The sequence below is a fragment of the Octopus sinensis genome, linkage group LG4 (genome assembly GCF_006345805.1).
Source record: "Octopus sinensis linkage group LG4, ASM634580v1, whole genome shotgun sequence".
NCBI lineage: Eukaryota > Metazoa > Mollusca > Cephalopoda > Octopoda > Octopodidae > Octopus > Octopus sinensis.
The window spans coordinates 124,076,929-124,099,937 of record NC_043000.1 but is presented as its reverse complement, the minus strand read 5'-3'; the positions used below and the strand labels follow the sequence as shown (position 1 = coordinate 124,099,937).

Genomic DNA, 23,009 nt, shown 5'->3' with positions numbered 1-23,009 from the left:
ATGACAATGAACAGTCTTCAGCTCATCCACAAATTTTTCTTTGCCAATTTTACAGTTTTGACACCCAACAACACCTTGACACTCCCCTTTTGCTACCAATAATTTGTTCATTTTTACTGTACTAGACAGCACACAGATTCTTTCTGAATATGAGTCTTTCCTTTGTCCTAATTTCAGCCTTTTAACTTAAATAATTAACTCATTTCCTGCATTGAAAAGGCATTAGGTTACATATAAGTTAGTGTTCAGATCCTAATGTGTACATATCCTCATTTCTCTAGGCAAGACATTATATGATTCAGTCTAACTGAAGAACAAACACTAAGCTTTCTGGGGAGGTGCTATTATTGTCTAGCAACAGGGTAAATTGGGCTTTTATTTGCTTAATGTTGCAGTAAATCCAAATGAGTCACTGGTTTTGTATATGCTTGACTTCGTGACAAGCAGCACTTAAGTTCTTTCTTTTGGGGAACAAAAACATTTCTGTGATCAAATAGAAGAAAACTCATTTTGCCAATAAATGCAAGTCATCATCATCATTGTTTAACACTTTCGTTACCAATCCAGCTGAAACCGGCTCTGGCTCTGAGAACAAATGTCTTGTTTTCAAAAGTTCTGAATTAAAATCTTCCACCAAACCTTAGTCACAATTTATGTTCCTAACACTAGCTGAATAAGTTATTTTACTAGATTCTTTGTTATATCTAAAATAATTGAAAGAAATACAGAGTATCTCAAAATAAATACAGTAACGAAAGGGTTAATGTCTGTTTTTTGTACTTGCATAGGTTGAGTTCTCCAGTACAGTGTGTTGCCACTTAATCATTTGTCATCTCCTTCATGAGTTCAGTCTCCTGAGATTACCATTCATTGCCTCTTCCATATTTTCCTTCATTTTCTGCAAGTTCTGTCCACTTGGAATTCTTGACATCTCTTTATTCAAATATCATCATCCATATGAATTACATGTTTGTGTCATTGCAGTCTTCTCCTTAACTCATTGCATCTGATTCCAGTTTTTTTTTTCCCCCAGTTTAAGTTCTTTTGCACAAGCATACTACTAATATTACTCTTCCAGTGAAGCATATTCACCTCATTTTTTTCCAGTTTTTTCTCATCCTCTACTATTCAGTACTGTGTTTCACTATCATGCCCTATCACACCAAGTACACAAACACTATACAATCTGCCCCTCACTCAGAGATTTTCTTTGTTGGCAGCAGAGGTCATAGCTCCATTCTTACTCTGGTGATGTCTTTGGTGCACCCACTTTCACAGCTGTTTAGATCACCTAGATAGTTAACAGAAGCTATCAACTATTTCTACAGATCCCTCTGAGCATAGGAAATATTTTATTTTATATATATATATTTTTTCTAATTATTCCTGTATATCTCCTTCATACAATGTCCTCTATGAGCCTGCCTGTAATCTCACTGCATTTCCTACTCGCTTTTTACATTAGCTACACTGTGTAACATTCCTACTTTTTTTTACTGTATATTGAGCTTGTTCCATTCCCAGATTGCAATAATTTTTTCTTCATTACTGCTAATGTAAACAATGTCTTTGCTTCCACATTCAAATTTTCTTCTATGATTCTATAATTCTTTCTGAAGGATATCTAGCCATAGAAACCATATCGAAGTAGATATTGGAGCTTAGCACAGTCATCTGGTTTGCCAACTTCTTTTGAACTGTTCAACCCATGCCAGCATGCCAGATGGGTCTTATGTAGTGATAGTGATGATGATTCAGCTACAAGCACTAGGTCATCATATTAAAATAATCAGATGATATTACAGCTAACATGAAAGGTACTGAATTGTGATTTGGGACAAACTTCAGTGAATTTAGCTTTTTTCTTGTAGTTTTGCTTTCCATTTATTTGTATTATTTCTTTGTCTTACATTAGTTTAAGAATGTAATGAGAATTTGCTAACCATGATCATTTAATAATTGATTATTATTGATTTTTATTGATTATTGATTTGTCTTATTACAGAGATCAGTCAATGGAGCAGCAAAATAAAGACAGTAACCAGGCAGCTGCAAGAAAAAGTGCCATGATTTATATATGTGGAGGTAATTTATGATTTTGTTTTAGATTGTATTGACTGCTTTAAAGGTCATTCCAACTGTGTATCAGGATCATATTATACAATCTTCTTGAACTCAGCACTGCAAGTTTACAAAGCATTTATTTAATATTATTTACAACCAAGTGACCAGGACATAAACAGTCTTTGCAAGAAATAAATAATAAAAGTTGTGGCAGTTGTGTACCTTAATAGCTACTGAAAGGATATTCATATTCATAGCTTTGTTATTATTTTGTTGATTTGGATAGGAGAAAAGTGCTGTGCCTGCAGATTTTGTCATCAATGTTGTTGAAATTTCTCTTTCAATATTTGCAAGATAACAGCTTCATGAAAACCACACTGGTAGTCATTGAGGAAGAAGAGGTTCATGGAGATAAAGGTTGTTTCCATCACTTTCATGCTGACTTGAAGCATGAGCTGAAGCTTTCTGTAGCAGGCCGATGTAAACAACCTCAGTTACAAATCATGATTTCCTGTCTTAGACAAAAGCTAAATGACACCAGGTTGGTTATATTGCTAAACAGAATAGACGAATGCACTAATCCTATTTTGAAAGAATTGTTCTCATTTATCTTGACATTAGAAACTTTTATCAGTAGTTTTAGTTTTGCTCTTATGTGCTTCAATATGTTCTAGAAAAGGTACAGGTGCACAAAATGAAAAGTGGCCACACAATGTACGTATACTGTGATTGTAAACATCGGATCTTTACCTTTTAACCGACAGATTTTTAAAATAATTTTTTGTAACTAAACACTTTCAAATTTCGGACACTGGTAGAATATGTCATATAAAACATCTTTTACTCTTAGCGTTTTTGAGAAAAGCTTATATTTAGGAAGTTATTTCACATTAAAGTTGTCGTATTTCAGTAATTTCAACCAATCAATGACGTACATTCAGCTGAATAAAATTACTGCTGTTGTTTGTCAACAACAACTATCAGTGGTATATATTTCGTTTGTTACTGTTATTTATGACATCATTTGTGCATTTGTACTGGTTTTAGGGTTAGAGTTGTCATAAATAACAGTGATAAACAAAATATATTGATTCTAAGTTTTGTTTCAAAGCCTTTTCTATAACTCAACAAAATGTTTATGGTTTATTTGTAGAATGCCATCAGGAAAATGAAATCAAAGCCAGAGATCCAATTCGTTGTCGAGAATGTGGTTACAGAATTATGTACAAGAAACGAACAACAAGAAGTATCCTTTTGCTTTTGTCTTTAAATTTGAGATGGGTCTAGATGGCTTACGGAATACCTGATTCTAGGTAACACTTGGTAATAACAAAAATCAAAACGTGTAGAGCATCACTTTGCAGTAATTGGTTGTGTTCCTTAAATTTTGGATAATTTTCTGGACGGATATCTTTTACTTTCTACTTGTTTCGGTTATTGGATTGTGGCCATGCTGTTGACTCCAGTACTAATTTTTAAAATCTAGTACTTATCGTAATGAGATCTTTTGCTGAACTGCTAGATTATGAGGATGTAAGCAAACCAACACCTATTGTCAAGCAACAGTGAACACAAACACCTGCACACACATAAGGCAGATGATGAGGCTTCTATACAGTTTGTGTCTATCAAATTCATTCGTAGCATTGGTGAGCCCAAGGTTTATAGTACAAGACACTTGCTCAAGGTACTATGCAGTGGTACTGAACCTGAAAGGCGGTGAGCTAGCAGAAACGTTAGCACGCCGGGCGAAATGCGTAGCCGTATTTCGTCTGGCATTACGCTCTGAGTTCAAATTCCGCCGAGGTCGACTTTACCTTTCATCCTTTTGGGGTTGATAAATTAAGTACCAGTTACACACTGGGGTCGATGTAATCAACTTAAACCGTTTGTCTGTCCTTGTTTGTCCCCTCTGTGTTTAGCACCTTGTGGGTAGTAAAGAAATAGGTACTGAACCTGAAACCACGTAGTTGCAAAGCAAGCATCTTAGCTACACAGCCATTCGTTATTTCAGAAGTGGGCAGTGTCTGTAGGATCTATTTAATCGCTTTTATCCTTCTCTTACAAAATATTGCATTGTACTGTGTCAGAAACAACAGAAATGATACTTATTCATTTTCCTTCCAAGGTTGAAGGCTAATTAAACCAGTCTCTACATGTAACCTAGTAAAGAAAAAAGTCACATAACTATCATTTTATTTATTCGACATGTTACAGTAGAACATGTTAAGGAAGAGTATAATTTGATGGATTTGACATCAAATGTACACCTAATACTCTCTCTTTTACTTGTTTCAGTCATTTCACTGTGGCCATGCTAGAGTACCGCCTTTAGTCAAACAACTCGACCCCAGGACTTATTCTTTGTAAGCCTAGTACTTATTCTATCGGTCTCTCCTTTTGCTGAACTGCTAAGTTACGGTGGCGTAAACACACCAGCACTGAACCATAAAAAACATTTGATTTCATTAATGAAATCTAGTCTAAGTACTAGTTGAATGTTGTTTGTTCCTTCGAGTCACGCTTGGCTCATAAGGGCTAGTTTTATTGGCATATAGGTTTCCCCACCTGGACGAGATGCCAGTCCATTGCAGGTGAGCTGCTAGATGCAGGAGGAGAAAGTTGTGGCAAGAGTCAGCAGAAGTTTGCCATTACCTTCTGCTAGGGCCACATGGAGCTTAGATGTTTCACTCATAAACACACACATCGCTTGGTCTGAGATTCAAACCTGTGATCCCTTGACTGCAAGACCACTGCTCTAACCAATAGGCCATGTACCTCCACACAAGTTGAATGTTAATTGCTATTAATTGTATATCAGGTAAAAATCAGCTTTTTAAATGATTTCCAAAGTTATGAACCTTAACCCTGTCCAGTGATTGTGTTTGATGCTCGGTAACCAGAGAAGGATCCTTTTGCAGCTTCATTTGTAAATAGCCTTGAATAAAGCCATGTATATATAACTTTCATTTACTCAGTTTTCTTATTCATTTTTGTTGGAAAGTTCTTAAATAAGATCAATTGAGGATAGTTCCATATCTATGTTATTTCAAGCAAAAGGTCTAACAGTAAGCTGTTTTACTACTTCACTTTTCAAGATGAATCTGTACAGTCATTAATTATTGAGTGTTCTATTTTTTGAGATGAAACTATAAATTGAGCCTTTATTTTTAAATTATGAGCAATAATGCTCTTATCCCTTATGCCACTAATTTCGGTTTTTGTTGCAGAACACATACAACACTTTTTAAAATTGCATGACTCATATCCATATTCTATGGACATTCTGCCATCTTAATTTTAAAAACAAATTAAATTACTCTTTCACTTGTTTCAGTCATGTGGCCATACTGGAGCACCACCTTTAGTTAAGCAAATCGACCCCAGGATTTATTTTTTGTAAGCCTAGTACTTATTCTATCGGTCTCTTTTGCTGAACGTAAACACACCACCATTGGTTGTCAAGTGATGTTGGGAGAACAAACACACATATATATGATGGGCTTCTTTCAGTTTCCGTCTACCAAATCCACTCACAAGGCTTTGGTCAGCCCGAGGCTATAGTAGAAGACACTTGCCTAAGGTGCCACGCAGTGGAACTGAACCCAGAACCATGTGGTTCGTAAGCAAGCTACTCACCACACAGCCACTCCTACGCCTATTGAGAATCTATTTCACATAAAACGTGGGTATTGGTGCCACATAAAAAGCACCTGTATCAGTGCTGCATAAAAGTACCTTGTACACTGTAAAGTGGTTGGCATTAGAAAGGGCATCCAGCTGTAGAAACCATGCCAAAACAAACATGGAACCCAAGCAGCATAGCAAAAGATGTTTATAACGCTATTTCTGTAAATTGCCTCAAAGAAAGCAGTGTTTATATTAAATGTTTTGAACATAGAAGGTAATCATTTACCTATCAAAGTGTATTAGCATTTAAGGTTAAGTACATTTAGGACAACACTTTTTTAACCTATGTAATTTCTAGTGTCAGCTGCTATCTCGGGTCATTACTGATGATTTTATTTAATATAATTTATGCACCCTTAAAGTTTATTTTTATTATTGTGAGAAAAATGCATAAATTACATTAGTTTATACAGTATATCACATTGGAGAAAAACAAGGCATCATGTTCATATAGATTCATCATTTATTTACCAAATTGGAAGTTGTGAGAATTATAAAGTAATTCACAGCAAAAATAGGTTTTCTGTTCTTTAAACCTCTCTGATGTTTAAGATGGCATATGGACTTATATTCACAAGATAGACCAGCTTTCTGTAATAAAGAAGAAAAAAAAAGTTTCAATGAACAATGAAAAATATTAGACTTTATGAAAATATCAAATGTTTAACTCTTTTGTTATAATTATTATGCTGGAACAAAGTTACAGGAAATTCTGAGGTTTTAATTGAGATCACTTTATAAGTTTGTATCATAGAACCAAGAACAACCTCATTTGGGTTAGTGTCAAAAGCGTTGACGAATTTGTACACATTTTTCACATGAATAAATCAACTTTTTGTGTGGCAATAAATTTTTTTTAAATAACAGAAAAAACAATAGGCTCTAGAGATTGAGATACAAAGGTATTGCAGAAAACCGGAGGTTTTAACTTCTGGACCCTTATTTATACAATGACATATGAGCTTGGATGAAATTTTAGATTATAATACAGGTGGTTAATTTGGGACAAAGGGTGTTTCTTAGCAGAAAGACTCGACCTGAAGATTATATAACATTTAATGATTTCATGTTTAGCATAAGAATAAACTCGCTCAGTTTTAACTTTTCTTCAATGAGAGCCAGAAGCATTTACTGACAGCAGGCAACTGTCTGCACACTGCACCATCAGACGCAAATTACCACATCATTGCAAGTTTGATCATCTTCAAGCACTACATAGACAAATATAAATGTAATTAAATGGTAAGCTATTGTAGTAATGATATATTAATCCTGGTTTTAAGTATTGTGATACATATCTCTGAAACATTACAATATTCCAAGAATAATCAGTCATAAAATCTTAGAATCTGTTATATCACAATACTACAGTGGCTGAGCTATGAAATCCTCATTGGCACTGTTATATTGCAATACTACACAGTGGCTGTGTGAGTATCTCATCCTCGTTGCCACTGTTATATCGCATGTTTGGATGACCTGTACTCAACTCTCAACGTCTAGGCTTCTCCCTCTATATCTACGTGTTGGGCTAGCCTACTTCATCGTCTGGGGGTGTTGACACAACAGAATCATAAAATCACACCAAAGTATGAGGCAAGGATAAATAATTGTCACCATACATATGTTAAAAAGAAATCAGAAAAGCACAAGCCATTGGAAAACAACTGATTATTTAACATTGTGAAATCCTCCTATTTAGGCTAGTTTATTAATAAGCTGAATAGATGGCCTTCATACTAAAATCACAATTTAGGTTTTACTACAAATAGTAACAGTACTTTTAACCACATCTACAATATCCCAGTCAAGATACATTATTCTGCCAGCACATAAACCTAATTACTTTTGCTGATGACTATTATGATAAAATTACATCTCTTCTTTCCTGGACAATTTCTTTGCCATAAAAATTTTTATTCCTTGTTTTATCTAATCATATTTTATGCTACACATTTATTTTGCTGTACTTTACAATTTATAACTAGTTGGTATTAGTTTCATTAAAAAACTACAATAACAGCAAAACTTTAACTACACTCAAGCTTAATCCTTCTTTTGCTGGTTACTGTTATGGTAAATAAAGATCATGCAACTTTGTTTATTCCCTTGCACCACATAAAACCAGAGTTCAGTAAGGTATCATGATAATTTTGTTTGCTTTCCATACTGGTATAGGTTGAACAACTTTTAGAGATAGTGTTTTACAACCAGAAGCCTTTGTAATAACTTCTTACAACTTGGTATATCAATATTATGTACATCAGGCTAAACCCCAAATTATTAAAATACAAGAATAAACTTTCCATATTACATAAATTTAAAAAAATCAATTTTTCAGTTTCAATGACAGTTTAAATCAGATTATGCAAATAGTTTCAAACAGTTAAATTTGGGATGAGGTGACTGGTATTGAAAGGTTACCCTGAAATTCACATAACATGTTTAAGTAGAAGCATTTATATAAACTCGCTCAGTTTTAACTTTTCTTCAATGAGAGCCAGTGGCATTTATTGACAGCAGGCAACTGTCTGCACACTGCACCATCAAACGCAAATTACCACATCATTGCAAGTTAGCATCAAGTTTAAACACAACACAGGCATCAATGTAATCAGTTGTCATGGTTACAATAAACAGACTTGCTTTTGGTGAGAAAGAGTAAGAGAAAAATAAAACCATATGGATATTTACCTGCAAATTTTAATTTTAAAAAAAACTACAAAAAGGTCAAGGGATAACCCTTTTTTATTTTGATGTCCATGTCACTAATTGCAATTAATTTTATTACTAAGACCCATCAAGCTGAGTAAAATCGTAGTTGTGGCAGATACCAGTGTCAAGCAAATTGGCACCTGTGCCGGTGTCACGCAAATGGCACCCACTCTCAAAATAATCTAACCTCAAGTAAATACACTATAGGCATTTAAATAAACAAACCTATTTTTTAGTTATTTTCAGCTCAATCATTACAGGACTGAGGTTTTGACTTGGAAGATTTTTCAACAAGACGGTAAGAGTAAATGAACTTGCTCAGTTTTAACTTTTCTTCAATGAGAGCCAGAGGCATTTATTGACAGCAGGCAACTGTCTGCACACTGCACCGTCAGACGCAAATTACCACATCACTGCAAGTTAGCATCACGTTTAAACACAACACAGGCATCAGTATCTCATCAGTTGTCATGGTTACACTAAACAGACTTGCTTTTGGTGAGAAAGAGTAAGAAAAAAATAAAGCCATATGGATATTTACCTGCAAAATTTTACTAAAAAAAAAACTACAAAAAGGTCAAGAGATAACCTTTTTTTATTGTATGATGTCCATGTCACTAATTGCAATTAATTTTATTACTAAGACCCATCAAGCTGAGCAAAATCGCAGTTGTGGCAGATACCAGCGTCAAGCAAATGGCACCCACTCTCAAAGTGGTTGGCGTTCCAGTTTTCAAAATAATCTAACCTGAAGTAAATACACTATAGGCATTTAAATAAACAAACCTATTTTTTTTAGTTATTTTCAGCTCAATCATTACAGGACTGAGGTTTTGACTTGGAAGATTTTTCAACAAGACAGTAAGAGTAAATGAACTTGCTCAGTTTTAACTTTTCGTCAATGAGAGCCAGAGGCATTTATTGACAGCAGGCAACTGTCTGCACAATGCACCGTCAGACGCAAATTACCACATCACTGCAAGTTAGCATCAGGTTTAAACACAACACAGGCATCAGTATCTCATCAGTTATCATGGTTACACTAAACAGACTTGCTTTTGGTGAGAAAGAGTAAGAGAAAAATAAAACCATATGGAGACCATCATTTGCAACTAAACAATTATCATTACTTCTGCTGAACATAATTATGGTGACCAGTGTAAGTCATAACATCCTATGTGACATAAATTCACCTGCAAGCACATTTATCACTCAGTCCTATGCCACCAGAATTGAACCACTCATATTTATATTCAAAGGAAGATATGAACTCTAATCTGGAGAAAGAAACTTTAATCCATTTACCATTTATTCATATTTTGTAATGTCCACTATTAAAATTGATCTGAATATTGTTGAATTTTTGCAATTTATTTTGGAAATTATCTTTTCATCAAAACTTCTATGCATACTTGACTATGTTGTTTCTGAAAGGAAAAAATTAATTTACTACCTGTAAATCTTACTTTAAAAATCTACAAAAAGGTCAAGGGAAAACTATTTTTTTTTGCTTATGATGTCCATGTCACTAATTGCAATTGATTTTTTACTAAGACCCATCAAGCTGAGCAAAATCGCAGTTGTGGCAGATACCAGTGTCACGCAAATGGCACCCACTACACTATCAGAGTGGTTGGCATTCCAATTTTCAAAATCGTAAATACACTATAGGCATTTAAATAAACAAACCTATTTTTTAGTTATTTTCAGTTCAATCATTACATGACTGAGATTTTGATTTGGAAGATTTTCAACAAGATGGTAGGAGTAAATAAACTTGCTCAGTTTTAACTTTTCTTCAATGAGAGCCAGAGGCATTTATTGACAGCAGGCAACTGTCTGCACACTGCACCATCAGACGCAAATTACCACATCATTGCAAGTTTGATTATCTTCATACAACATGTATCATATTAATGTAATTAAAACAAAGCTGTCAGAGTAACAATACTAACTCCGACTCTATGATGTATTGCAACATAGCTATCAGCAAAAATCTCACTATGGATAACAAAAGTTACTCCATTTGCTGTTGTTAACAATATCCATCCATAAAACCTTAGTTAAGTAAATTGTATCAAAATATCAAGCAGTTATTGGATTGAGTTACAAGAAACACCTAACTTCAGATTAAATAACTGTCATCACTGAAAAACCAATCGGGTGTACAGTTTGGCCACCAGATTACTCAAGACATTATTAACACTTTCACGAAACGATGATGCTCTACTGCAACAGTTATGATGATGACAAATCTATGAAATAGTAGCTGTAAAAGGACTTCCTCAGGTTTCTTACTGATTCCTATATATATTTCCTTATTGCCCACAAGGGGCTAAACACTGGGGGGACAAACAAGGACAGACAAAGGGATTAAGTCAATTACATCGACCCCAATGCGAAACTGGTACTTTATTTATCGACCCCGAAAGGATAAAAGGCAAAGTCAACCTTGGCGGAATTTGAACTCAGAACGTAACGATAGACGAAATACTGCTGAGCATTTCGCCCGGCACACTAACATGTCTGCCAGCTCAACGCCTTAATTCCTGATTCCTATATATTGCATCCTTTTCCCCATGAATTGCAATTTCTATCAGAATTATAACTGATCCCCTCCATGAAATCTTATAACAACATTTCATAGAGGGGATGCTATATCATATTTCAACGTTAAATCAACTTGCTCAGTTCCAATGTTCTTCAATGAGAGCCAGTGGCATTGTTGACAATAGGCAGTTGTCTGCACACTGCACCATCAGACGCAAATTACAGCATCACTGCAAGTTAACACTCAAAGAAAAAAAAAACCTTTGAATTTTCCATATCCAAGAATAATTCAATGAGACACCAAATATCCAACTTAATTACTTTATTATATGTAAATTCCAAAAATAATTTGGTAGAAATTGATTTGATAATTGATATAACCATAATTTATACAAGTTACTTCTCTGGCTATTTCTATTGGGTGTTCAAGCCAGTATAGGTAATATTTTGTGTTGTATTACCACAAGATGAATTACCAACTGCATGCCATTACCAGTTGTCAACCAGGTAAACTCAGAAGTTTGTAGCATGCAAGAGTTTTAACATCACTTGTCACCAATCCTGTACCTCAACTTAATAGCATGAATTCTCATTTACTACACAGTGGGGTATTTACTATACAGGGCAGGGGGGGGGGGGGCTCCGAAAGGAGTCTCAGGGAGTAGCATCTCTGCCTTCCTGAGCTAGTTTTCCACGACATTTCTTAAAGTGATCAACCTTGGTTGCTATGGCATTGAGGTAGATCTAGCCACCCCCGTTAACGCAGACAAAACATTTGCTCCTTCAATATCATACACTTTCCAACCTGAATCTCTCAGTTAACTTACTGAGAAGACCTAAGAGGCACTGCAGATAATTTTTTTCTACTTAGTTTTAAATTATCATACAAAATAGCACGTAAAATTACAGAATCCTTAAACAAAATTTAATGAATTCTTCGCTTCAATTAACTTGCTCAGTTTAAAACTTCTTCAATGAGAGCCAGTGACATTAATTGACAGCAGGCAACTGTCTGCACACTGCACCATCAGACGCAAATTACAGCATCATTGCAAATTAGCTCAACACTATAGTACAATAATATCACCAAACAAAGAGGGGAAAATCCTTGTTCCTGAAATGACAGGAATATGTTGCAAACTTAGCCTTACTAGAATATTACTAGTGGTAAATACGTCTACAACAAAATACTTTCTTACATCTTGTATTCATATCATACACCAAGCAAATAAAATCAAAAGTCTTTTAATTATTCCCAACCGGCATCAATATGGTATTGAAGAGTAAGTTCTCAAATAAACATTGAATAATGTGACACCAGAATATTGAATATTCGTGTCCTAGAATGTGTAATATTTTTTCACACTACTAGCCATTGAAAACACAAATGAGCTGAGCCAGGTGCACTGAAATGTGAAAAGTCATCATAGCCATCTCATTAGTTTTAAAAATAAACAGGCATGGATGTGAGATAAGTTTGCTTTCCAACCACATGGTCTTGAGTTCAGTCCCACTTTGTGGCACTTGGGTCAAGTGTCTACTAATGTCTTCTTGTCTTGAGACAGCATTCACCCAGGGTAGGTTGAGCTGGCTTCATTCATCCTCAATGCTGCATCTCTCACAAACGCAGATCAGGCCTGGCAATTTGAGGCTAACGACCGCGTGATCTCCAACCACTCCTTATTCCAGCGGCGAAGGCCATAGAAATAGGGGCCTAGGTTGGGTTCCAGATCAGCCTTGACTGTCGTTGAAATAGGGGCCTAGGTTGGGTTCCAGATCAGCCTTGACTGTCGTTAGCCAGGTTTTTCGTTGTCCACCACATCGCTTTCGCCAACCCTGAAGGGGAGCTGGGGCAATTGCTTCGTAGATGAATTCTGCTGGTCTACTACTGTAACCATGAGCCAATCAAAACCTTGAAAAGACTTGGTATAAATAAATGTCTGTATGTATTATCATCTCCTTGCCTTGATGTTGTGCAATAGTGGTAAGCAAGTGTCACCATCGTGCAAGCAGTGTCCATTTCAAATCTTGCATGAAAACATGTTGGGGTCATCAGAAATGTCTTCTTATGATAGAGAATGTGTCTAAACAAATTCCATCTGACCCATGCAAGCATGGAAAAATGATATTAAAACAACTATTTTTATATATGTACTAGCAGTATCGCCCGGTGTTGCACGGGTTTGTAAGGGAAATAACTATATAAGCATTTTTATAGAGTTACTTCCCTTATAGATGCCAATTCGGGCTTTCTTAGCCATTTCTGTTTTGGTGTCTTCAAGCCATGAAGTCGTTGTTCTAAAAGAACGCTGGTCTCCTTGACAACGCTTTACGACGTTGATTTCTTTACACTCCCTTCCCCACAGCTTCACGAGGGAGGGAAGAAGGGGGAGAAGCAAACAGGTGCAGGTGTGACCATGGACGCCAACTCCGCCGCCATCGACACATGAAAAATTATGCATTAAAATGGAATAAAAAATGATGTTAAATCATTTTTAAAATCGTAGACTCATCGTAGACGCGCGCTAATACTCAGACGGGCTCGATATGAATCACGACTATAAGATACCCGAATTTGGTTAAACTGCACCGCAAAATGTGGGAGTAGTTAGGAATCTAAATCGAAGGGGACAGACACTCACACAACTACAGTTTTATATATATAGATTACATAAATCTATAAAATTAGCAGAATTATATAAAAATATTTGCAGCAATACCAATAACTTGCTCAGTTCCAATGTTCTTCAATGAGCCTGTGGCATTTTGACAATAGGCAGTAGTCTGCGCACTGCACCATCAGACGCAAATTACAACATCATTGTCAGTTGATGACACAAAGTATCAATTATAATTTACATCCATTTTACAGTTGTTGAGAAAAGAATTAAGCTTCACGTAGAGCAGGGATCGGCAACTTTTCATCAACTGGAGGCCACATTATACCATTTCCAAGTGGGAGAGGGCCACATGCATGAAATATTACTTGCCCACTTTTTGTTTCTATATATTTTCTGCAGAAGTCAATTATAATCTTCTTTGGGATTTATTCAAAAGCAAATGACTATTCCCTTTTGTTTCTAATTCAAGAGTTCCATATGATAATAAGGACTAACTGCTATGAAAATGCAGGTATGACTCACTTTGCAACCACATGGCTTCAAGTTCAGTCCCATTGCATGTCTTTCTCCTATTATAACTCTGGGCCAAACAATGCCTTTTGAGTCTATTTGATACATTGCATGTTTGGGCACATGCCCCATTGAGTTTTGTGTAACTTCCACCACTGCTCAACAGCTGGTGTTGCTTTGTTTATGCTCTTATAATTTAGTGATTTCAACAAAAGAGACAAATAGAATAAGTACCAGAGTTTAAAGGAAAAGGGAAAACTGAATGAAATTAGGGTATTTTTGCCATAAATATAATGGGTATTTGGGACTAATGGCTAAAAACACATTACATTATATATTGACTTTATATATCACTATAGTTTTAGCTTTTTTTTTGTCAAGTTACATTCCAAGTACTACTGTAATACATTGTTATATTTGTTTTACAAAATCACTATAAACTTTTAAGAGACATAGTGCGTTTTTAATTAGAAATATTGTAGCAAAAAAAGTATCGATGAAAAGAACTTACCATATTCTGTATACAAGCAGGCTAAAACCTTCTGTATGTTTTGCTAAACGCAATTAAATGGCGGTTCACCACCATCGTTATATTTTGCAGCAATGACAGTTCTGATGTCTTTCATGGTAGTCTAAAAATTACAAAAATACATGTTAGCATATTTATTAAGCATATAAATTGTCATTTTGTTAATAATATATTCAGTAAGTACATTAAATAAGAAAACTAAAATATTGTAAAAAATTATTATATTTTCTGATTACAATTCAAAATGGAAATATTGAATTCCTAGAATCGATAACACTGTAGAAGCCACTTATTGAGATCATTTTAGGATAGAGCCTTTTAGATAACATTAAGCAGATGATATAACAATATTCTGTGCATGTCTCAGAGCCACTAATTTCAATAACTAAATGATAATAATGATTTAGTAACACTGAACAAGATCATCATCAGCTGCTATCAATTCATTTGAAGAATGGCATAGCATTTTTACTTATTTCACTTGACATGGTCCAAACTTTAGCAGAAATAGTACAATATGCCAGTGCTGCCTTGACTGGCTCTTGTGTCAGTGGCATGTAAAAAGCACCCACTACACTCACGGAGTGGTTGGCGTTAGGAAGGGCATCCAGCTGTAGAAACACTGCCAGGTCAGACTGGAGCCTGGTGCAGCCTCCTGGCTTCCCAGACCCCAGTTGAACTGTTCAACCTATGCTAGCATGGAAAACGGACGTTAAACGATGAAGATGATGATGATTCAATACATTATAGCACTTAGATTTGTACTTCAGGATATCATCATCATCATTTAACATCTGCCTTCCATGCTGGCATGGGTTGAAAGTTTCTACAGGGTCCATGAATTGGAGAACTGCATCAAACTCCACTATCTGCTTTAAAATGGTTTCTATGGCTGGATGCCCATCCTAATGACAACCGTTTTACAGAGTGTATTGGGTGCTTTTTTCTTGTGGTGCCAGCACTAGTGAGATGGCCATACAACTAGCAAGATTAAAAAGACCCCCTTAACTGAGTGAGAGCACAACTGGTGCTCTGACAGCAACAACATTGAGGGTTCCAGTTGATCCAATCAATGTTAACAGCTTGCTCATTAAATTAACAAGCAAGTGGCTAAGCACTCCACAAACAGGCATACCCTCAACATAGTTTCCGAGGAGATTCAGTATGATACAAACTGTGACAAGGCTGGCCCTTTGAAATAAAGGTACCACTCATTTTTGCTGGTTGAGTGAACTGGAACAACATGGAATAAAATGTCTTGCTTAAAGCCACAACGCACTGCCAAGAATTGAACTTTGCAACATTACAATCGTGAGCCAAATACTCTAACCACTGAGCCATGTGCCTTCACTGGGTGGGAGTATAGTAAAAAGAGAGGCAGCATAATGCTAGATGTTGAGTGATTGAAGTAGGATATAGGGATGGGAAATGGTTTCTTGCTGTAAAGGAGATACATTGCTACCCTCTTTTACTTGTTTCAGTCATGTGACTGTGGCCATGCTGGAGTGCCGCCTTTAGTCAAGCAAATCAACCCCAGGACTTATTCTTTGTAAGTCTAGTACTTATTCTATTGGTGTCTTTTGCTGAACCGCTAAGTTATGGGGACATAAACACACCAGCATTGGTTGTCAAGCGATGTTTGGGTGGGGGGGACAAACACAAACATATATATATATATATATATACATACAACGGGCTTCTTTCAGTTTCCATCTACCAAATCCACTCACAAGGCTTTGGTCGGCCCAAGGCTATTGTAGAAGACACTTGCCCAAGGTGCCATGCAGTGGGACTGAACCCGGAACCATGTGGTTCGTAAGCAAGCTACTTACCACACAGCTACATAATATAAAGGTGGGTGGGAGTAATTAGGGAGAAACTGGAAAGGGTAATAAAGATGGTGACACCAAGGTATAAGAAGGTAAATAGAAGAGAAAGTAGAAGTAGATCAGGAAGGGTGGGTAGGTAGAGTTTGCAAGAGCATGGGGTAATTGTAAGAAATGGTTTGAGATGAAGGCAGTGAACTGTAAATGAGGACAATAGTAAATATGGAGGGGAAGGTGATAAGAAGCAGGGGTGGAGGTGACGACAAGCTGTACAGAAAGGTTGAAGAGCAGCAGCAGAATAATAACCCACTGACAACACCTGTCGTAAGTTTTTAAGTTTTCCAATCAACAAAATCTTTAGCAACAGGTGGGTAACCAGTGGGTTATAGTTTTATAACATAGTCAATTGATAGTTGTGTCTATCTTCCAACATCCATGATTCAACATGCCGATCCTGTGGAGGAAACCTGTGGAAAAGGTAGACCCAAGAAGACACGGGACAATGACAAGTGATTAAGATCTTTGGGGATTTACTGGGCATAACTACAGATTTCTGCCCCACCCCTTTGGAAACACCCGAGTGGGGAATAGTTCTCAAAAATAACCCCCAATTGTTTCCCCCCAAAATTCCTATGTCCTCAGAATCTACATAGTCTGAGGTATATTTGTAGAGAATTTCATTTAAAAATATCCAGTGAATTTTCTGAAATTCCCCACCCTCTCATAAAACACTTCCTCCAAAAAAATTTTGCATATTCAGAATCTACATGATATAACACATAGTCATAGAAAATTTCATTAAAAAATATCCATTTTTCTGTTATGATCATCCAAAGTCAGGGGGGTGCAGAAATCTGTAGTTATGCCATGCCATTTACTGTACATGAGAAGACATGTGAAATTAGTTTCACTGACCAATGCCAGTGACACATAGAGCGGTTGGCATTAGGAAGGGCATTCAGCTATAGAAACCAAGCCAAATCAGACTGGAGCCCTGTACAGCTCTCTGGCTTACCCATCCCAGTCAGCCCATCTAACCCATGCCAGCTTGGAAAACGGATTGCTAAATGATAATGATATTGATATATATATATTGCAAATGTACATTTGTGTAAAAATCAACTTGCTTGAAAAGAATGTTTGTAAAAACAACTAATAATCCTAAAGACCTCAAAGCAGACTATGTACATTTTCCCAATAATAAATGGAATACAAATTACCTTAAAATCAGGATATGGAATCCACTTCAGAGCAAGCAATCTCTTACGATCGGTCTTAGAAACTGATGACAAGTATTTGGTAATTGGTTTGCATGTCTTGCAGGGGCCAAATAAGCGGTTTAGTTCTAAACGGATATCTCCTTCACCAACATACAGCGTTATCCATGTTTTACTAAATTTATACCAGCGAAGTACTATATAAACACCTTCCATGGAATTTGGCCGTGCGTCATACCTCTGAAATGTTGCATTATACAAACTGTCTACGAATGCTTCTGTTTTCTGTAAGAAGAGAACATTTCAAAACTTACATTTCACTAAAGATAATGAAACAGATTTTAGCTAAGATCCAAAAGCTACATCTAAAAGGACATGATACAGAGAAAAAAATAATCTAGTCAGTACAATCCTGGAATAGCTTCTAAAATTTTTAGTTAACAGATGAACAGTAGAAGTTAATAGTTAGAGTTAACAAACATGAATAACTAATAATTACTAGTTACATCAATAATCATGCAATAACACATCTTTAAAGCTTAAAGTATGACAAGAAACACAGTAACATTTCTCTATTCTACTTGTTAAAAATGAGCTAGATAAATGAAGAGGGAGCAGACACTTAAGTCTACATAGAGTGATGTATTTCAATATTTAGTTTGAGGATTTGTACATGGCTGCTGGGAGAAAGAGGAACCGCAGAAATTCCAGAGTTGTAGCACAGTCCTACATAGTACGATCTGTGCAAAACTCTTAGCATGGAATGTGGGAGATGAAACACAGTATAAATACAAAGGTGGGCTGAAAAGTTCATAGGCTATGAAGGAGTGATGCTAGAGTTGTGAAATCTCACACACATAATTTCAGCTCTTCTTAATAACTGCATTGTTTCTTTCCAAGTAAACTGGCAGTTCAAAGACTTCGAAAGTAAGCAGTAGTGACTTCTCTTGAAAATGAATTTGACCTTGTGGTGCTATCAAGTACCTGCAGAATGAGTTTAGCCACCAATGGCTTTCATGCTGACTTGGTTGTTACATTAGGGGATGATGCTCCAGCTTTATCAACAGTGCAAAAGTGAACAGCTGAATTTAGGAGAAGGGAGGGTGTTGAAGGTGGCCCAAGATCTAGACGTCTTGCAACTGCCACCATGAAGGAAAACATTGGTCATGTTCACCAAATAGTGATGGATGACAAATAGTTGACTATAAATCAAACAACCAAAGTTATAAGCATATCCTGTGAGAGAGAGTTGAGAATATTCTACACAATGAACTTAGCATGATGAACATTTCTGCTCAATGGGTGCCACATCTGACAGCTGTTCAAAAGCACATCAAGTTGATTACATCACCGGAAAATGTGATATCGTTTGAGGCAGAACCAGCTGGGTTCCTTGAACATTTCCTAATCCAGGATGAGGGTTAGGTTCATCACTTTGAACCAGAGACAAAGAGACAATCCATGCAAAGGAAACATCCCTTCTCACCTGCTCCAAAGAAAGCCAACATCATTTCATCTGCAGGGAAAGGGATGGCTTCAGTATTTTTGAAATGCAAAACGCATTGTGTTTATCTACAAAAGGGCAACACCATCAGGACTGCTGTGCATAATTGTAGCTTTGAACTGGTTTATCACCTTATTCTCCCAATTTAACACCATCTATCATGTCCCACAACATGAAAAAACACTAGACTGGGAACCAGTATCGGTGATAACATAATATCCAACAGGATGAAAGCTCTTTCACCAATGGGATCCAAGCACTGCAACACCAATTGAAGGAGTGTGTAAACCACAAGGGGGACTATGTTGAAAAATAAACCTCATTTGGTCACATTCTATGAGTATCTTGGTCAACCTATGATCTTTTCGGCCAAACCCCAGTTAAATGGTCTTCTTTTGGACACAATCTAACAAGGTTTCAAACCAACAAATGAGCAACAGCTGGAAATCATAAACAGGCAATTCAGTTAAGCTTCCATATTAGATACAGTTGAAGAATTTGTTTCTGTCACCATTGCTTTCATGGAAATTCTTAATGGCAAAGAACCAATAGTCAAGAATAGACCAAATCTTAAATAGATCTAGATCTATGGAAGCCCATACAAACAATAACTGTCAACTGATCTATGTAAACTAATAACAATGACACAACTGGCCAAGTCTTATCATTTATGTTAACACAAGCTACACAGATCCTAGTGATCGGATATTGGTATTACAGGTAAGCAAATGTTTCAAAGCAATATTTTTTTAGTTCAATCACTCAACAACATGCTTGCAAGTCATCCATCTCAATTCAGTTACTTCAATCAGTTTGTCGAGACATCTTAAAATGGACTTCATAATGCTATTTTGCTGAAAAATGGAATGCTTTTTCTTAGACAAGGCATTTCATCAGCTCATATGCAATACTTACACTGTCTAATGGAGCTTTTGTTTTGTTTACTTGAGCAGGCGCGATAGTGGCCCCACCAGCTGGCCTAGAAATAACAATAAATATTAGCATCAGACAAGACTTAGAGAAACAAAAAAGTGGATGCATTTAAATAGACTGGTCAAATTAACTGAGAGAAATGGTTAATGAATAAAATAAGGAAGGATTTACCCTAACTACTTTCATTATTATTTCACTTTTCTAGAAAGAGCAATTGTTCTTTAATAACATTTCTTCTATTGAGATTGATCATAATCATTTAACGCCTGTTTTCCATGCTGGCATGGGTTGGACGGTTTAACCAGATCCAAAAAGCAGGAAGATTGTATCAAGTTCCAATGTCTGCATTGGCATAGTTTCTATGGCTGGATGCCAACCACTTTAACAGTGTAACAGTCTGACATTAATTGAAAAAAAGAAAATTACATTCGCCTAGAATTTCAGAGAAAATAATTAAAATTTTCTCGAAAATATGTTCCTTTAAATGCACACACACACATCAAGTGGCAAAAGTAGGCTAGAAAAGTTACGAATTGGAAGATTGTTTGGCAATATGGAAATTAGATGTGTTGACATTCATTTTTTTTAAAAGTTGTCAGTATTAAAAGTTATTGGTATTAATTTATGTTTACATAAGATTAAATTCCAAGTACATAGAATTTTGCATTTCAAATTTATTAGAAATTGTGCTAAGGTCGAACTTCAAAGATTTAAGATTATTCCAACATAGTGTCTTATTTGCCGCAACAAAAAAGCCCGAAGTTCTGACAAAATAATCGGTTTTACTAAGATTGAAACTTGCCATCAAGTACCTAAAAAGAATAATTGTGTGTAAAAAGTGAACAGCTAATGAAATGAAGTCTGAACTGGAACAAAAGCTCTAGCTCCGAGAGGTAGAATTTCATATAAAGCTAGCAAGAGATAGATCGTAAGATTGCCATATATATATATATGTTAGAAGTATTAGGGGTGATGTACAGATTTGATACATATGAAAGAAAATAGTGTTCAGAATGCTGGATGGTTGTAAAAATATATATTTATTTACATATCCCATATTATTTCTACATATTAGCGCTACAGGAGTAGTTGAAAGCGCTTATATGAAGAAATAATATGTGATATGTAAATAAATATATATTTTTACAACCATCCAGCATTCTGAACACCTTTTTCTTTCATATATATATATATCAAGACTTCTCACAATTTTTTTAATCTTATGACGAGTTAAATGAATTGGATTTGGGGATAGAAGATAGCATATGGAGTTAAAGCACAAAACCGGTCATTGTAATACGGTCTCGATCGTTTAGTGGGTATTCACCTAAGTTTTATCAATACTTTCTATACGGGAAAACTATCATACACGTACTAGCGTAATCATCTCGTACGAGACTTAGGTGTCTATTCAAATGAGTAAAAATATATTATAAAGAAAGAAATACATGAATAACTTCCAAAAATCCAAAGTGTCTGGTAATATTGACACGTGACAATTTCTTAGAACTTAAAATACATTCCTCAGTGCAGCTATTTATAATACTTTCTTAGAAGCCCCTTAAATTTGAGACAAGGGAACAGTCGGTTATACTGAATCTAATACTTTGGTGCTATATTTCATCGATCCGAAAGGATTAAAGTTGATCTCGGCGGAATTTGAACTCAGAACGTTTATGTGCAAGAATAAATATTTCCTTATAAATTAATAATTATGAGAAATAGATAAAAAAACAAAAAAAAGCTTAACAGAATAAATTTGAAGAATGGTGTTAGTTTGAGAATTAAATTTTCAGTAACGAAGATGATCTCTTCAGTTTAACTAATTATTTAAATAGGACTTTGGATATATGGAGGAGAAACGAAGAATAAAAGTGACGAGAGTTAAAAAGGGAGTGAGAGAGAGAGAATATGAGGAGACATGTGCTACTTTGGGTGTATGGCCACCATGTTGTAAAATAAAGTAGAAAAATTACGCGATTTTCGACCAACTTACGGTTTGTAAGCTTGCTTATTCTTTTTGCGTGCCATAGTCATTTATCAATATCACAAGAGTTGGTCTGCTTTAAAAAGGTTAGAGCAACAAAAAGACAAAGTTTGTGGAACTCTCAGAGAACAGGTCAGGTAGAGATGGAGAGCCACGCTTGAAAAGGAAGGAGGAGATAATTGCAACGTTCAACTACGCCTGCGTCATTATACTATGGAATGAAAGAATAGTCAGAATTGCACAAGTATGGATGGACAGATATTCGTGATTAATTCTCAGTTAACCACGAAAAGCAATCTCTAGTTTTTACTGATAGGAACAGGACTTTGTCAAATCTCTAGAAAACCATAGTCGACGAATCACATGAAATATCTATGTAAAAGAAGTAGGAATTTAAGCGTGTTCCCCTACCAACTTTGTTTCCTCACTACTATCACAGAAATGGGAATAAGTGGCACAATTGTGTAATCTCTAGTTTTTACTGATTGGAACAGGACTTCATTAAATCTCGAGAAAACCATTGTCGACAAGTCATATGAAATATATATGTAAAAGAAGTAGGGGATCTTTTCACTTTGACCGGCAGATTTAAGTGAAATCATCCGAAGTAGGAATTTAAGCGTATTCCTCTACCAATTTTGTTTCCTCATAACTATCACAGAAATAGATATTAGTGGTAGAGGACGAGTGGCACAATTGTGTAGCTATGCCAATTTAAGTATGGATGCTAGTACGACAAATAATTCTAGTTCTTTTCTTGACGATCATATTGTTTTCACTTCCCCGAGTTTTGATTTTCTTTAGGTTTCACAATTGAATGATTATAATAATAATGTTTCCAATTTTTGGCTCGGTACAAGAAG

The 23,009-nt window shown here is 35.8% G+C and overlaps 1 protein-coding gene and 6 non-coding genes across 7 annotated transcripts; all 7 read right to left on the bottom strand.

Annotated features, from left to right (window-relative positions):
• Positions 1–6,199: 6,199 nt before the first annotated feature.
• Positions 6,200–22,324, bottom strand: LOC115211037. Its single transcript, XM_029779901.2, has 5 exons — positions 22,156–22,324; positions 20,142–20,205; positions 17,726–18,007; positions 14,662–14,782; positions 6,200–6,345 (listed from the first exon to the last, which is right to left on the bottom strand). Exons 1-4 carry the CDS (start codon positions 22,194–22,196, stop codon positions 14,705–14,707), a joined length of 465 nt encoding a protein of 154 aa, XP_029635761.1. The 5' UTR covers positions 22,197–22,324; the 3' UTR covers positions 6,200–6,345; positions 14,662–14,704.
• On the bottom strand, positions 6,843–6,945 carry LOC115211378. Its single transcript, XR_003881638.1, has one exon. It is a non-coding gene; the product is annotated as a small nucleolar RNA SNORD16 (small nucleolar RNA).
• Positions 8,225–8,327, bottom strand: LOC115211382. Its single transcript, XR_003881641.1, has one exon. It is a non-coding gene; the product is annotated as a small nucleolar RNA SNORD16 (small nucleolar RNA).
• LOC115211379 lies at positions 8,785–8,887 on the bottom strand. The gene has a single exon (XR_003881639.1). It is a non-coding gene; the product is annotated as a small nucleolar RNA SNORD16 (small nucleolar RNA).
• On the bottom strand, positions 9,348–9,450 carry LOC115211375. The gene has a single exon (XR_003881635.1). It is a non-coding gene; the product is annotated as a small nucleolar RNA SNORD16 (small nucleolar RNA).
• On the bottom strand, positions 10,248–10,350 carry LOC115211376. The gene has a single exon (XR_003881636.1). It is a non-coding gene; the product is annotated as a small nucleolar RNA SNORD16 (small nucleolar RNA).
• Positions 11,972–12,073, bottom strand: LOC115211380. The gene has a single exon (XR_003881640.1). It is a non-coding gene; the product is annotated as a small nucleolar RNA SNORD16 (small nucleolar RNA).
• Positions 22,325–23,009: the final 685 nt, after the last annotated feature.